Source organism: Eubalaena glacialis, chromosome 15, assembly GCF_028564815.1.
Source record: "Eubalaena glacialis isolate mEubGla1 chromosome 15, mEubGla1.1.hap2.+ XY, whole genome shotgun sequence".
NCBI lineage: Eukaryota > Metazoa > Chordata > Mammalia > Artiodactyla > Balaenidae > Eubalaena > Eubalaena glacialis.
Genome location: NC_083730.1, coordinates 34,547,559 through 34,564,334, shown reverse-complemented (window position 1 = coordinate 34,564,334; position 16,776 = coordinate 34,547,559). Strand labels below are relative to the sequence as shown.

The 16,776-nt window shown below is 36.2% G+C and overlaps 1 protein-coding gene across 1 annotated transcript in view; it reads right to left on the bottom strand.

Moving 5' to 3' along the window:
* RIT2 (Ras like without CAAX 2) overlaps positions 1 to 16,414 on the bottom strand; it is a 567,177-nt gene extending 550,763 nt beyond the window's left edge. Inside the window, 1 exon segment of the mRNA XM_061169231.1 lies at positions 16,308 to 16,414. Within this exon segment, the coding sequence (XP_061025214.1) occupies positions 16,308 to 16,414 (107 nt within the window).
* Positions 16,415 to 16,776: the final 362 nt, after the last annotated feature.

Here is a 16,776-nt window from a genome sequence, read left to right as displayed (position 1 = left end):
TCCCACCTCAATACAACATCCCCAGAGAAACCATCATCCTCAACATACTCCAGCATAATCCATCCTTCACACATACTCTAGGGAGAATCTGGCACATACTTCTATCCCTCTAATACACTTGGTGTGGCAGGATTGAAGTACCTGAGAGTGTGGAGACAAGAATAGGTCATGTTTCAATGATAATGTTATTGTGTCAGCTGGAGTAGGGTTGTAGCAAGCAGAAAGGGCAGAACAGATTACCTGGCATGTTGCCAGTAACAGCACTTAGCTGATGCCTGCTGATGAACCAGAAGAGCAGGTAGCACTGTTCGGTGACAGTCATCAAAGAGCTGACATTTATGAGCAAAGCCTGAGTGACTGAGTTGAGATCATTGATGGGCTTTGCAAATAACAGCCAAATTCAGTGATAAGAGAATTTCTTACATGCTTGTAAGCAATGCAGAGGACTGCCACCTATCAGTGTATACAGTCACAATTCCACCACTGCAAAGACATACACACTCAAAAAGAGTCACCATAAGCAGCCTAAACTCCAACTAGGAGAAGCAGATTTTATGCTGGTTTATGGGAGGCAGCATGATCTAATGGAAAAAAAAAAATCCATGATCCAGGAATTTCAGAGGCTTCTGGTCCCAATGCTATGCCTGAGCAGCTGAGCAACCTGTGGTAGGTAACTAACTTCCTGAGCCACAGTTTGCATTGCTTTCAAAATACCACGTATACATCTCTATCTTTGTGCCTACCCCACTGCATTATAATTCTCTATTTATACATCCTTTTTATCCCACTGGACAGGGTGAGGATTATGTCTAATTCCTGGTAACAGTTCAGGGCCTTTCAAGGTCTGGGCACACACACAGACACACCACAACCCTTAATCTTGTTAAATAAATGGAGAGGGAAGGTATTTTCTATTTGTGACCTATAGTTTCTATCAATTACTCTGTAATACACACACACACACACACACACACACACACACACACACACACACGCGGGGATTGAGAGAGAGAGAGAAAGAAAGAACACTGTCCCTGTAATAGATGAGCACCTAGTAGACCTTGTTTACTTTCTTCATTCGTATGATCGCAGACTTTAATAATTTCTTATTATTACTGGGTTAGTACTTGATTTTCTCAAATTGAGATAATTATCATCCCTTCTCTATGTGGCCAAGGCCTCCAGGGGTCCCTGAATGGACCAGAACATAATGTCTTTGATCCATACATGTTGAAATGCTTGGTCAGACCTTCCCATACTTTCCCCTGCCCCACCTAATAAAGGTAACACTCCATGTTGTTTGCATAGAAAATTTAAAATTTTCAAGTATTTTGGTGTACATGATTTTGTCTGATGTCTAAAATGTATCTATGAAGATTCAGCTGAATTAGAAATCAGGTTCTTTGTATCATATCCTCAAGAAATGAAATAAAATTTCTTAGGGTGGGAAATGAAAATAGTGTAACCATTGAACTTAGACATGTATGTGTAGGCACCTCAGGACCATCATTTAATATCTCTGTGTCTCTGGGCATATTACTTTTTTTTTTTCTGTGGGCCTCAGTTTCCTCACATACAAAGTGTAGGCATTTATGCTTACCTCACAAGATTAAATTAGGGAATAAATGGGGGCCAGGTGATTTTGGGAGACCTTTAGCCATTGGGACACCAGAGTAAATGTGTGACTGTGAAGGAGCCCAGCAACATGTGGGTAGTCAGGGACCGATACAAGCATATCCATCTCCAGGCCCTTTCTCTGATAAAGACATTGCTGTACTAACTCCTTTTTAAAATCAATTTAAAATCTATAGAGTGCATATAATCTTAGACACATTATCAGTCAACATCTTTTACATGAATTATACTTTCAATCATTACTTCAGTGGGTAGGCACCAATTTGCTTTACTACTGAGACTTATTTGGACTTGGATAATTCTTGTTGACAATATTGCAAGTGAGTGATGATCTACAGTGTAATTAAAGTGGTGACAATTAAGGGTGACAACAGAGGGCTCACTAAGTCTTGAAATACTTTCATTTTTCCCGTGTTTATCTTTTCTTTTGTCTTTGCAATTCAGAGCGTTCAAATAACACATGGTCATGGTTTGACAATTATTCAGCTTTGTCAGATCCAAAGTTCTACTAATGAGGTAAAATACAGTGCCTTAAGGAAGTGATGGATGCACTTGGTTGTTGGCCTTGATTTAATTCATCAGATAAAGTCTTGATCTTCTACCTTCTTATACCAATTCTTTGTGGTTGAAGGATTGGCTTTGTGCTGCTTTCTGTTTACAGCAGAAAATATCCCTATTGCTTTCATTTTATAGAATCCTGCTACACAAAACTCCATGTAAAAAAGAGCCAAATTGAAGAAAGGTGTGGGGCAGAGTATGATTACTTACTTTACAAATGAGTTTTCCCATTACAAAAAAATCCACAACGGATGCATTCTAATAAATTCTGAGTTCCCTAATAAGTTATATGCTTTCAGTTTTTTTTGTTTTGTTTCAGTTTTCAGTTTTCCTAAGATAGATTTTAAGCAAATCTCAGGAGAGGTTTTTTCAACTGCCCCAAAAGACATCAAGCTATCAAGATCACTTCATAAAAAATTGTAACTAACTCTCGCATTCCTTTTTGTCTTTACATGCTCTGTTACCATTAAATTCTCATCCTCTCCAACCCCAGCACTCCCTTTACTTTCTGTTCTCAACCTCAAGAAATACTTCTCATCCTTTAGTACACAATTCAAATATCATCACTGCTGTGATTCCTTCTTAACTTTAGCATGCAGATTTAGCACCCCTTACCCTGAGTTTCCATAGCTCTTATGTCAGAGGCCTAATGCAAACTTATCATTTTTGTAATATACATTATTATTGTAGTATACATTATTTTCTCCCATGAGATGGTGAACTCCTAGAGGGAAGGGGTCATGTCAGGAACAGTATGTAGGAATAACACTCTCTCCCTGCCCAATGACTTGTATAATATTTCATACATACTTTACACTTGACAAAATTTTATCAAGGTAATTTCAAGATGTGTCCCAGAACTAGAGAAGAACATGTAGATCTCATCTGATTTTTGGATATTTCTCTACTTTTCTCATGAAATTTGGTGGAGAAACAATTTATTGTTAGAAAACTTGAATTCCTTTCATAGTTCTTACTTACCTCTGTGTACAGCTGAACAAATCTGTTAACATTTCTGGACCTCAGATGTCTCATCTGAACATAGGGAATAGATCATTTATTTGCCTTCTCAAATAAGATTATAAAATCTTATTTTATAATAAGACTTACCCTCTTTATCCTCAAATAAGAGTAAAAAACAAAATACATAAAATGCATTTTGGAAAGTAAAATCTTATAATTACTGGGTAAGATTTGCTGAAAAACCTGAGTCTGCACTGGAAGAACCAGATGTGAATGCAGGGAAAGTAAGCGGACACTAATCATGCTCTATCACTGAGGAACAGCCTTTATATATCAAACCACAAACACATAGAAAGATCAATATTTAAAACAGTTATAGGTTTTTTTTAAAACTCCATTTAAATCTTAAAGTATAGCTGTGAGATTTTACTTTTGTTTTGTTTTTTGAGCAAGGGGAAGGGATGGTAGGCAGTGGAACAAAGAGAGAAAGCTAAGAATGGGCCCAAGTTACATGAAATTCATTGGATAATTGGTTCAACTTGTATTTAGCTTACCCTGTGTAAAAATTTATGTGTAGTAGAAAAACAGCTTAAATAGGGGTCATGAAGTCTGCATTCTAAATGTGACTCTGATACTACTGTGTACATGAATTTGGCAAGTCCCTTCAACTCCTGGGACCTCAGTTTCACCATCTTTCAAATACAGTGGGGATTCTGGTTTATCCTGTTTTCTCAGCACTTATAGAATTCTTAGATAATATTAGGTGTAATGTTTCATATATAAAACAAAATAAATACATTTTTATTTACATGGGATATAATACCTAATGTTCAATTATATTAATTTAAATATTAAAAAGGCATGAATGTATAAAAGAGAGTGTTAGTTCAGATGGTTTAGATCTCTTCTAAATATAAGCTTCAGGAGGTAGAGAATGAAATACCAACAGCCCTATTTTCTTCTTAATAGTGGCTGGTAGAACTCTTTCCTCTTCCTCTCCAGGGTGTTAAAAATAATGTAAAAGAGTTATATAAAATCTCACAGAACTCTATAAATTATTACCTCCATGACACAAGTTATTACTTACAGGCACAAGTTTTTTCCCTGGGCTTCAGTTTTTCCATCTATAAAATGAGAATAACTAGTCAGATTGTGATGAGGATTGAATATATGCATGAAAACCACATAGCTAATACCTGCTACACAGTGGTGCTTCATAAATATTCACTTCCTTCTTGTTTCCCCTCTATAGTAACTAGTACAGGACCTATGCATAGTGTGTACTCAATAACTTGCTAATTAATTACTCGGGTTTTGAAATTTCTCACACACAGTTTATTTATTTACCTATACATTTAAAATCTTGTGAGAATTTGTGCTCCAATAAAGTTGCAAATCCTTTCAAAATTCCCTACTCACAAAACTATATCTTAGTAAAATATAGATAGAAAAAAACCTTAATTTCTTAGTAAGCATGGAAAATCTCCAAGATTTTGTTCATTTAAAACATATGGTCCCAGTAAATTGAGTTTCTCATTCATGTTAAGGCTGACATGGAACTAACTTAGGATTTGAAATAGATAAATCTTCTTTAGATTCTTCAGAAAAGCAACCTTCTTGAAATCCCTTCATATAACCCACTTCAATTAGCATGTACAGTCCTTTTGCATAAGCACTCAAATTGTGGGAAGGAAAGTAAATTGTACCTGTATTGATACAGATATTCAGCAATACAAAAAGTGGCTTTATAATTTTAAAAATATTTTATCAACAGTTCATTTGAAAGGAAACATTTTAACCTTCAAAAGAATGTTATATTGAGAATCAACACTTGAACATTTATATACTGGTAACATCAAATGCATCATAGGGACAAAGCCAAAGGATAAGATATGATTCCATCACTCTGATTCCAAACATATAGCCATCAGGACAGCATTTTCCAGGCCTGGAACTGTACTATGAATTATGTCTGAAGTTATAGCCAAGTATGTTATTTATAAAATCAGTACAACTGAACTATTTACACTCTGTCATTCTTTTTATTTTTTAACATCTTTGAGTATAATTGCTTTACAATGGTGTGTTAGTTTCTGCTTTATAACAAAGTGAATCAGTTATACATATACATATGTTCCCATATCTCTTCCCTCTTGCATCTCCCTCCCTCCCACCCTCCCTATCCCACACCTCTAGGTGGTCACAAAGCACAGAGCTGATCTCCCTGTGCTATGCGGTTGCTTCCCACTAGCTATCTATTTTACGTTTGGTAGTGTATATATGTCCATGCCACTCTCTCTCTTTGTCACATCTTACCCTTCCCCCTCCCCATATCCTCAAGTCCATTCTCTAGTAGGTCTGTGTCTTTATCCCCATCTTGCCACTAGGTTCTTCATGACCTTTTTTTTTTTTTTCCCTTAGATTCCATATATATGTGCTGGCATACTGTATTTGTTTTTCTCTTTCTGACTTACTTCACTCTGTATGACAGACTCTAACTCCATCCACCTCACTACAAATAACTCCATTTCATTTCTTTTTATGGCTGAGTAATATTCCATTGTATATATGTGTCACATCTTCTTTATCCATTCATCCGATGATGGACACTTAGGTTGCTTCCATGTCCTGGCTATTGTAAATACAGCTGCAATGAACATTTTGGTACATGACTCTTTTTGAATTATGGTTTTCTCAGGGTATATGCCCAGTAGTGGGATTGCTGGGTCGTATGGTAGTTTTATTTTTACGTTTTTAAGGAACCTCCATACTGTTCTCCATAGTGGCTGTATCAATTTACATTCCCACCAACAGTGCAAGAGTGTTCCCTTTTCTCCACACCCTCTCCAGCATTTATTGTTTCTAGATTTTTTGATGATGGCCATTCTGACTGGTGTGAGATGATATCTCATTGTAGTTTTGATTTGCATTTCTCTAATGATTAATGATGTTGAGCATTCTTTCATATGTTTGTTGGCAATCTGTATATCTTCTTTGGAGAAATGTCTATTTAGGTCTTCTGCCCATTTTTGGATTGGGTTGTTTGTTTTTTTGTTATTGAGCTGCATGAGCTGCTTGTAAATCTTGGAGATTAATCCTTTGTCAGTTGCTTCATTTGCAATTATTTTCTCCCATTCTGAGGGTTGTCTTTTGGTCTTGTTTATGGTTTCCTTTGCTGTGCAAAAGCTTTTAAGTTTCATTAGGTCAGATTTGTTTATTTGTGTTTTTATTTCCATTTCTCTAGGAGCTGAGTCAAAAAGAATCTTGCTGTGATTTATGTCGTAGAGTGTTCTGCCTATGTTTTCCTCTAAGAGTTTGATAGTGTCTGGCCTTACATTTAGGTCTTTAATCCATTCTGAGTTTATTTTTGTGTATGGTGTTAGGGAGTGTTCTAATTTCATACTTTTACCTGTGCCTGTCCAGTTTTCCCAGTGCCACTTATTGAAGAGGCTGTCTTTTCTCCACTGTATATGCTTGCCTCCTTTATCAAAAATAAGGTGACCATATGTGCGTGGGTCTATCTCTGGGCTTTCTATCCTGTTTCATTGATCTATGTTTCTGTTTTTGTGCCAGTACCAAACTGTATTGATTACTGTAGCTTTGTAGTATAGTCTGAAGTCAGGGAGCCTGATTCCTCCAGCTCCATTTTTCGTTCTCAAGATTGCTTTGGCTATTCGGGGTCTTTTGTGTTTCCATACAAATTGCGACATTTTTTGTTCTAGTTCTGTGAAAAATACCAGTGGTAGTTTGATAGGGATTGCATTGAATCTGGAGATTGCTTTGGGTAGTAGAGTCATTTTCACAATGTTGATTCTTCCAATCCAAGAACATGGTATATCTCTCCATCTATTTGTATCATCTTTAATTTCTTTCATCAGTGTCTTATAATTTTCTGCATACAGGTCTTTTGTCTCCTTAGGTAGGTTTATTCCTAGGTATTTTATTCTTTTTGTTGCAATGGTAAATGGGAGTGTTTTCTTAATTTCACTTTCAGATTTTTCATCATTAGTGTATAGGAATGCAAGAGATTTCTGCGCATGAACTTTGTATCCTGCTACTTTACCAAATTCATTGATTAGCTCTAGTAGTTTAAATAAAAAAGAAATGAAGGAAACAATAGCAAAGATCAATAAAATTAAAAGCTGGTTCTTTGAGAAGATAAACAAAATTGATAAACCATTAGCCAGACTCATCAAGAAAAAAAGGGAGAAGACTCAAATCAATAGAATTAGAAATGAAAAAGGAGAAGTAACAACTGACACTGCAGAAATACAAACGAACATGAGAGATTACTACAAGCAACTCTATGCCAATAAAATGGACAACCTGGAAGAAATGGACAGATTCTTAGAAACGCACAACCTGCCGAGACTGAACCAGGAAGAAATAGAAAATATGAACAGACCAATCACAAGCACTGAAATTGAAACTGTGATTAAAAATCTTCCAACAAACAAAAGCCCAGGACCAGATGGCTTCACAGGCGAATTCCATCAAACATTTAGAGAAGAGCTAACACCTATCCTTCTCAAACTCTTCCAAAATATTGCAGAGGGAGGAACACTCCCCAACTCATTCTACGAGGCCACCATCACCCTGATAACAAAACCAGACAAAGATGTCACAAAGAAAGAAAACTACAGGCCAATATCACTGATGAACATAGATGCAAAAATCCTCAACAAAATACTAGCAAACAGAATCCAACAGCACATTAAAAGGATCATACACCATGATCAAGTGGGGTTTATTCCAGGAATGCAAGGATTCTTCAATAAACACAAATCAATCAACGTGATACACCATATTAACAAATTAAAGGAGAAAAACCATATGATCATCTCAATAGATGCAGAGAAAGCTTTCGACAAAATTCAACACCCATTTATGATAAAAGCCCTGCAGAAAGTAGGCATAGAGGGAACTTTCCTCAACATATTAAAGGCCATATATGACAAACCCACAGCCAACATTGTCCTCAGTGGTGAAAACTGAAACCATTTCCACTAAGATCAGGAACAAGACAAGGTTGCCGACTGTCACCACTATTATTCAACATAGTTTTGGAAGTGTTAGCCACAGCAATCAGAGAAGAAAAAGAAATAAAAGGAATCCAAATTGGAAAAGAAGAAGTAAAGCTGTCACTATTTGCAGATGACATGATACTATACATAGAGAATCCTAAAGATGCTACCACTCTTTCATTCTTAACCATCTAAGGTAAGCTGACCACTCCTCTCTTTATCACATTAGAATAGTTTGCTCAAGTATTTAGTTATGAACTGACTTCTTTGGTACATAGTGAATGTGAGAGTAACCCAGGTCCCACTGCTGGCCAATTTGTTATGTTAAAAATTTTCAGGTGTTGGAATGGTGACAATGATCAGTCAGTACAATTAATACTGAGGCAGGGTCAAAATAGAAAATATCACCTCCAGGGTAAGTATATTGCTGAAGGATGCTCCTATCCAACATCTCTCCAAGTTCCATTTCCCTGGAATAAATGACTGAAAACTAGTCACTCTATCCCCACGTCTCCCAAGCTCCTGGTGAAACAAGAAAATACCAAGCCAGCAAAAAAAAGATACTACACGGGCACATTATGGGACCCACACAGCACCTCTCTGACCTCACATACTGCTCATGACAATTCTGTTGATTAGGCCGTCACCTTTTTCTTAGATCTTTTTCTCTCTCATCTCTCCATTTTATTTTCATATTGTTCTTCCTCATTGAGTCAGACTTACTATATTCTTTCAAAACATAGTTTTATTTTATATGGATTATATTCTTTTTATCCTTCATCCTTACCTCCCTCCCTAATCCTTACCTATTTTGATTTGTTCTCCTTCAAACTATTACATCTTTTTAAAGGAAAGCTTTTAGAAAATTCCTCATTCACATACAGTTGTGAAGTTTTTCACTTCACACTGACAAACATTTAGTGATTGACCACATCCAGATCTACCTATTTCTTTTCTTTTTACTTATCCCTATGTTTTTTTTTGGGGGGGGGTGGGGCTGGAAGGGTGTTGTGGTGTTTAATTTTGTGTCTCTTGCTACTGTTCCAATCTCTTTACCTTTGCTGTCTGCTAAAGGAATATTCCCTTTTCCTCTTCTTTATGGATCAATTTTCTTATCACCTGTGGACCCACCACAAAAATAATCAGCTTTTTGGGGATTATACTATTCTTTGTTATGCCAAGAATGTTGCCTCGACTTTGAGTCCTTTTGTAAAGCACTAAAACTATTGAGTCTTTTGTATATATCTTTTCCATGCTAACTCTAATATTTCTCCTTTCTTTTGGCATCCCCAAAGATATATCCCCCATGGGGGTCTTTTTATATTTATATAAAAAGTTATATTTACCTGTTTATTTTCTAGTGATATCCATAGCCTCAAGATAGTCAACATTTAATCACCTCAAAGCCTACTACATATCTATTTCTTTATTTTTAAAATTTTTAATATATATTGGAGCACAGTTGATTAACACTATTGTGTTAGTTTCAGGTATACCGCAAAGTGATTCAGTTATACATATATATGTATCTATTATTTTTCATATTCTTTTCCCATTTAGGTATTTACAGAATATTGAACAGCATTCCCTGTGTTATGCAGTAGGTCCTTGTTGGTTACCTATTTTAAATATAGTAGTGTATACATGTCAATCCTAAACTCCTAATCTATCTCTCCCCCACACCAACTCTTCACCCCCCGGGTAACCAAAATCTCATTCTCTAAGTCTGTGAGTCTGTTTTTGCTTTGTAAATAAGTACATTTGGATTATTTCTTTTTTTTTAGATTCAACATGTAAACAATATCATAAGATATTTGTCTTTCTCTGTCTGACTTACTTCACTTAGTGTGATAATTTCCAGATACATCCATGTTGCTGCAAATGTCATTATTTCATTCTTTTTAAAGGCTGAGTAATACTCCATTGTATATATGTACCACATCTGTATCCATTCATCTGTTGATGGACATTTAGGTTGCTTCCATGGCTTGGCTTTTGTAAACATCCCTGCAGTGAACATTGGGGCACATGTATCCTTTCAAACCATGTTTTTCTCTGAATATATGCCAGGAGTGGAATTGCTGGATCATACGGTAGCTCTTTTTTTAGTTTTTTAAGGAACCTCCATACAGTTCTCCATAGTGACTGTAACAATTTACATTCCCACTAACAATGTAGGAGTATTCCCTTTACTCCACACCGTCTCCAGGATTTATTGTTTGTAGATTTTTTGATGATGGCCATTCAGACTGGTGTGAGGTGATATCTCTTTGTAGTTTTGATTTGCATTTCTCTAATAATTAGTGATGTTGAACATCTTTTCATGTTCCTTTTGGCCAGCCAAGAAATTCTGTTTAGGTCTTCTGCCCATTTTTTGCTAGGTTTTTTGTTTTTTTTGATATTGAGCCACATGAACTGTTCATAAATTATGGAGACTAATCCCTTTGCAGTCGCATCATTTGCAAATATTTTCTTCCATTCTGTAGGTTGTTTTTTTGTTTTGTTTATGGCTTCTTTCGCTGTGCAAAAGCTTTTGAGTTTAATTAGGTCCCATTTGTTTATCTTTGTTTTTATTTTCATTACTTTAGGAGGTGGATCGAAAAAGATATTGCTGTGATTTATGTCAGACAGTGTTCTGCTTATGTTTTCCTCTAAGAGTTTTATAGTATCTGGTCTTACAATAGGTCTTTAATCCATTTTTACTTTTTTTGTGTGTACAATGTGAGGGAGTGTTCTAATTCATTCTTTTGCATGCAGCTGTCCAGTTTTCCCAGCACCACTTATTGAAGAGAGTGTCTTTTCTCCATTATATGGTCTTGCCTCCTTTGTGGTAGATTAATTGACCATAGTTGTATGGGTTTATCTCTGGACTCTCTATACTGTTTCAGTGATCTATATGTCTGTTTTTGTGCCAGTACCATACTGTTGAATGAATGTAGCTTTGTAGTATAGTCTGAAGTCAGGGAGCCTGATTCCTCTAGCTCCGTTTTTCTGTCTCAAGATTACTTTGGCTATTTGGGGTCTTTTGGATCTGCATACAAATTGTAAAATTTTTTGTTCTAGTTCTGTGAAAAATGCCATTGGTAATTTGATAGGGATTGCATTGAATCTGTAGATTGCTTTGGGTAGTATAGTCATTTTCACAATATTGATTCTTCCAATCCAAGAACATGGTATATCTTTCCATCTGTTTGCATCATGTTCAATTTCTTTCATCAGTGTCTTATAGTTTTCAGAATAAAGGACTTTTGTCTCCTTAGGTAGGTTTATCCCTAGGTATTTTATTCTTTTTGCTGAAATGGTAAATGGGATTGTTTCTTTAATTTCTCTTTCTGATCTTTCATTTTTAGTGTATAAGAATGCAGCACAAAAGATTTCTGTGTATTAATTTTTATCCTGCCACTTTACCAAATTCATTGTTGATCTCTAGTAGTTTTCTGGTAGCATCTTTATGATTTTCTATGTATAGTATCATGTCATCTGCAAACAATGACAGTTTTACTTCTTCTTTTCCAATTTGGATTCTGTTTACTTTTTTTTTTTTTTTTCTTCTCTGATTGCCATGGCTAGGACATCCAAAACTATGTTGAATAAAAGGGGTGAGAGTGGCTATCCTTGTTTTGTTTCTGATCTAAGAGGTTTTTTTCAGTTTCTTACCAGTGAGTATGATGTTAGTTGTAGGTTTCTCATGTATAGCCTTTATTATGTGGTGGTAAGTTCCCTCTATGCCCACTTTCTTGAGAGTTTTTATGATACGTGGGGGTTGAATTTTGTCAAAAGCTTTTCTGTATATATTGAAATGATCATAACATTTTTGTTCTTCAATTTGTTGATGTGATATATCACATTGATTGATTTGTGATTATTGAAAAATGTTGCATCCCTGAGATAAATCCCACTTGATCATGGTGTATGATCCTTTTAATGTACTGCTGGTTTCTATTTGCTAGTATTTTGTTGAGGATTTTTGTGTCTATGTTCGTCAGTGATATTGGCCTGTAACTTTTTTTGTGTGTGTGATATCTTTGTCTTGTTTGGATATCAGGATGATGTTGACCTCATAGAATGAGTTTGGGAGTATTCCTTCCTCAGCAGTTTTTTGGAAGAGTTTCAGAATGATAGGGGTTAACTCTTCTCTAAATATTTGATAGACTTCACCTGTGAAGCCATCTGGTCCTGGACTTTTGTTTGTTGGAAGCTTTTAAATCTCAGTTTCAATTTCAGTACTTGTGATTAGTCTATTCATATTTTCTCTTTCTTCCTGGTTCAGTCTTAGAAGGTTTTACCTTTCTAGGAATTTGTCCATCTCTTCTAGGTTGTCCATTTTATTACTGTATAGTTGCTTGTAGTAGTCTCTGATGATCCTTTGTATTTCTGTGGTGTCCACTGTAACTTCTCCTTTTTCATTTCTAATTTTATCGAGTCTTTTCCCTTTTTTCTTGATGACTCTGGCTAAAGCTTTATAAATTGTGTTTATCTTTTCAAGGAACCAGCTGTTAGTTTCATTGATTTTTTTCTATTGTTTTCTTTGTCTCTATTTCATTTATCTCTGCTCTGGTCTTTATGATTTCTTTCCTTCTACTAACTTTGGGTTTTGTTTATTCTTCTTTCTCTAGTTGCTTTAGGTGTAAGGTTAGGTTGTTTATTTGTGATTTTTCTTGTTTCCTGAGCTAAGATTGTATATCTATAAACTTCCCTCTTAGAACAGCTTTTGCCACGTCCCATAGATTTTGGATTGTCATGCTTTCATTTTCGTTTGTCTCTAGGTATTTTTTGATTTCCTCTTTGATTTCTTCAGTGATCCATTTGTTGCTTAGTAGCATATTGCTTAGTCTCCATGTATTTGTGTTTTTTACAGTTTTTTTTCCTTGTAGTTGATTTCTAATCTCATAGCATTGTGGTTGCAAAAGGTGCTTGACATGATTTCAATTTTCTTAAATTTACTGAGGCTTGCTTTGTGGTCCCTCATGTGATCAATCCTAGAGAATGTTCTTATTTTTGTATCCATTCAGCCAGTCTATGTCTTTTTGTTGGAGCATTTAATCCATTTACATTTAAGGTAATTAATACATATGTTCCTATTGCCATTTTCTTGATTTTTATGGATTTGTTTTTGTCAGTCTTTTTTCTTCCCTTTCTTTTTTGTTCTCTTCTCTTGTGATTTGATGACTAACTTTAAAGTTGTGTTTGGATTTTTTTCTTTTTTGTGTGTGTATCTATTGTAGATTTTCAGTTTGTGGTTACCATGAGATTTTGATATAGCAGTGTATACATAAACAAGATTATTTTAAGATGCTGGTCTTTTGATTTCAAATGCATTTCCAATATCCTGCATTTGTGCTCTCCTTTTTCTCACAATTGCTGGTATTGATATCATATTTGTGTGCAGATAATTTTCTACCTTTACTGTATATTTGCCTTTACTGGTGAGCTTTTTCATTCATAATTTTCTTGTTTCTAGTAGTGGCTTTTTATTTTCTGCTTAGAGAGTAGAGAAGAAATCCCTTTAGCATTTGTCACAAAGCTTGTCTGGTGGTGCTGAATTCTCTTAGTTTTTGCTTGTCTGTAAAGCTTTTGATTTGTCCAACAAATCTGAATGAGAGCCTTGCTGGGTAGAGTGTTTTTGCTTGTAGGATCTTCCATTTCATCTTTTTAAATACCACTCCCTTCTGGTCTGCAGAGTTTCTGCTGAGAAATCAGCTGATAAATTTACAGGAGTTCCCTTGTATGTTATTTCTTTATTTTCCCCTGTTGCTTTCAATATTTTTCTTTGTCTTAAATTTTTTTTGTCTTTAATTTTATCAATTTGATTACTCTGTGTATCAGTGTATTCCTCCCTGGGTTTATCCTGCCTGGGACACTCTGTGATTCCTGGACTTAGGTGACTGTTACCTTTCCCATGTTAGGGAAGTGTTCAGCTATTATCTCTTCAAATATTTTCTCAGGCCCTTTATCTCTCTCTTCTCCTTCTGGGACACCTATAATGCAAATGTTGGTGTGTTTAATGTTGTCCCAGAAGTCTCTTAGACTGTGTTCATTTCGTTTCATTCTTTTTTCTTTATTCTATTCTGCAGCAGGGATTCCCACCATTTTGTCTTCCAGGTCACTTATTCATTCTCCTGCTCAGTTACTGTGCTTTTGAGTCCTTCTAGTGTATTTTTCATTTCAATTATTGTATTGTTTATCTCTGTTTATTTGTTCTTTAGTTCTTCTAGGTCTTTGTTAAACATTTCTTGAATCTTCTCTATCTGTGCCTCCATTTTTTTTCTGATATCTTGGATCATTTTCACTATCATTACTCTGAATTCTTTTTCTGATAGATTGCCTGTGTGCACTTCACTTAGTTGCTCTCAGGTTTCATCTTGTTCCTTTATCTGGGACATATTACTCTGCAATCTCATTTTGTCTAACTTTCTGTTATTGTGGTTTTCGTTCTGTAGGCTGCAGAACTGTAGTTCTTCTTACTTCTGCTGTCTGTCTGCTTGTGGATGAGGCTGTCTTAGAGGCTTGGGCTGGCTTCCTGGTGAGAGAAACTGGTTCCTGCCCACTGGTGGGTGGAGCTGGATCTTGTCCCTCTGGCGGTAGGATTGTGCTCAGTAAGACTTTAAGCAGCTTCTCTGTTGATGGGTGGGGCTGTGTTCCTGCCCTGTTCGTAGTTTGGCCTGAGGCATCCCAGCACTGGAGCTTACTGTTTGTTAGGTGGAGTTAGGTCTTGGGGAGGAAATGGTTGCCTCCAGGAGGGCTCATGCCAATGAGTACTCATCAGAATTGCCACTGCCAGTGTCTTTGTCCCTGCAGTGAGTCACAGCACCTCCCCCCATCTCTGCAGAAGACCCTCCAATACTAGCAAGTAGGTAGTTGGCCCAGTATCTTAAGAGGTCACTGCTTTTTTCCCTGAGTCCTGGTGCACAAGGGACCTTATATGCACCCTCCAAGAGTGGAGTTTCTGTTTCCCCCAGTCCTGTGGATTCCTGTGATCAAACCCCACTGGCCTTCAAAGCCAGATTCTCTGGGGGCTCCTCTTCCCATTACCAGACTCCCAGGCTGGGAAGCCTGACATGGGGCTTAGGACTTTCACTCCTGTGGGAGAACTTCTGTGGTATAATTATTTTCCAGTTTGTGGGTCACCCACCCAGCAGGTATAGGATTTGATTTTATAGTGATTGCACCCCTTCTACTGTCTTGTTGTGGCTTCTTTTTGTCTTTGGGTGTAGGGTGTTGCTTTTGGTAGATTCCAGCTTTTTTTTTTTTGTCAATGGTTGTGCAGCAGTTAATTGTGATTTTGATGTTTTTATAAGAAAGTATAAGCTCACATTCTTCTACTCTGCCATCTTGCCAGCCAATCTTATTTCTTTAATTTGTTATATTCAGCCTTGTAAGCCCCTCCAGAAACCCAACCACTGACAACTTCTGTTTCTTATGTATCCAAAAAAAAAAAAAAATTACCAGTCTTTACCTTCATTAATACCTTGTATTTCTTTATTCTTGTAGCTTTCTCTTTTAATTCAGTTAACCATAAAATTTGGTTTGATCCCCCTGCATAGGTCCCACAATGAATATAATTTCTTAAACTCCTGTAACTTTCTAAAAACAACTTTCCTTTCGGTATCCAAAGTCCACACATACTATGTCAGATCACAGAAAAGAAAAAGGAAACAGGAAATTCCTAATCAAAGAAACAAACATGACAATCAGCAATGATATGTGTGTCTGTGTTTGTATATATATTTCATTGACTATTCATAGCACTTCTTTCTTTATGTGAGCATTTTTGAGACCAGGAGCGCATTTTTCTCATACCATGGCTATTTCATAAATATCATATTAATATTTTTTAAAAGACATATAAATTAATATCAAATGTCACCCAGCAGGAAGACAAAGGAAAAAATGATTTTCTTAAAGTTCTATATGTTGTCGCCTGCTATCTCTCTATTCTCCATCAGCATTCCTTTTACAGTTCCTATGCTTTTAAACATTTTGTCAAATACTTGGTATTTAACAGCCACAGCTAACTAACCTCTGGCAGCATCAGGATTGTTGTTTTTGTTGTTGTTATTATTATTATTCACTCTATAGGGTTGCCTCTACAGAGATCTCTCCTTTCCCATCATTTGGTATTAAAACTCACTGCTTTTACCAACTCCTCCTGCTCCCAGCATTACCTCTGTGTACTCTCTGGCCCTGACTGATGATCTGCTGGGGGAGCAGCTGGCTTCATTTTCTACCTCCATCTTACCAGAGGAATCAGAGGAGAAAAAAGAAGAAAAATGTTGCCCCTCTGGTTATCTGTCCCACCATTCTGCTACTCTGACTATGTCAGCCATTCTGATTTGGTGGTAAAGCACACAAATTGCCATGTCAGTTGTGTTCTTGATGCTTTTATTTCTCTGGTATACTTATTTCAATATTGGTTAAGAGAAAGGAGTACATTGAAATGTCCTTTTACAGTAAATAAATGAATGGCTTGCCAAATATCAGTGGACACAGAGAGGAAAATTTAGCTAGTGAATTGGCTTTAATCTCAATGTTTAATGTATCTGTTCATATTCCTCAAATGGAAGTAAGGAAGATTTTCCCCTATTTACACGGAAGA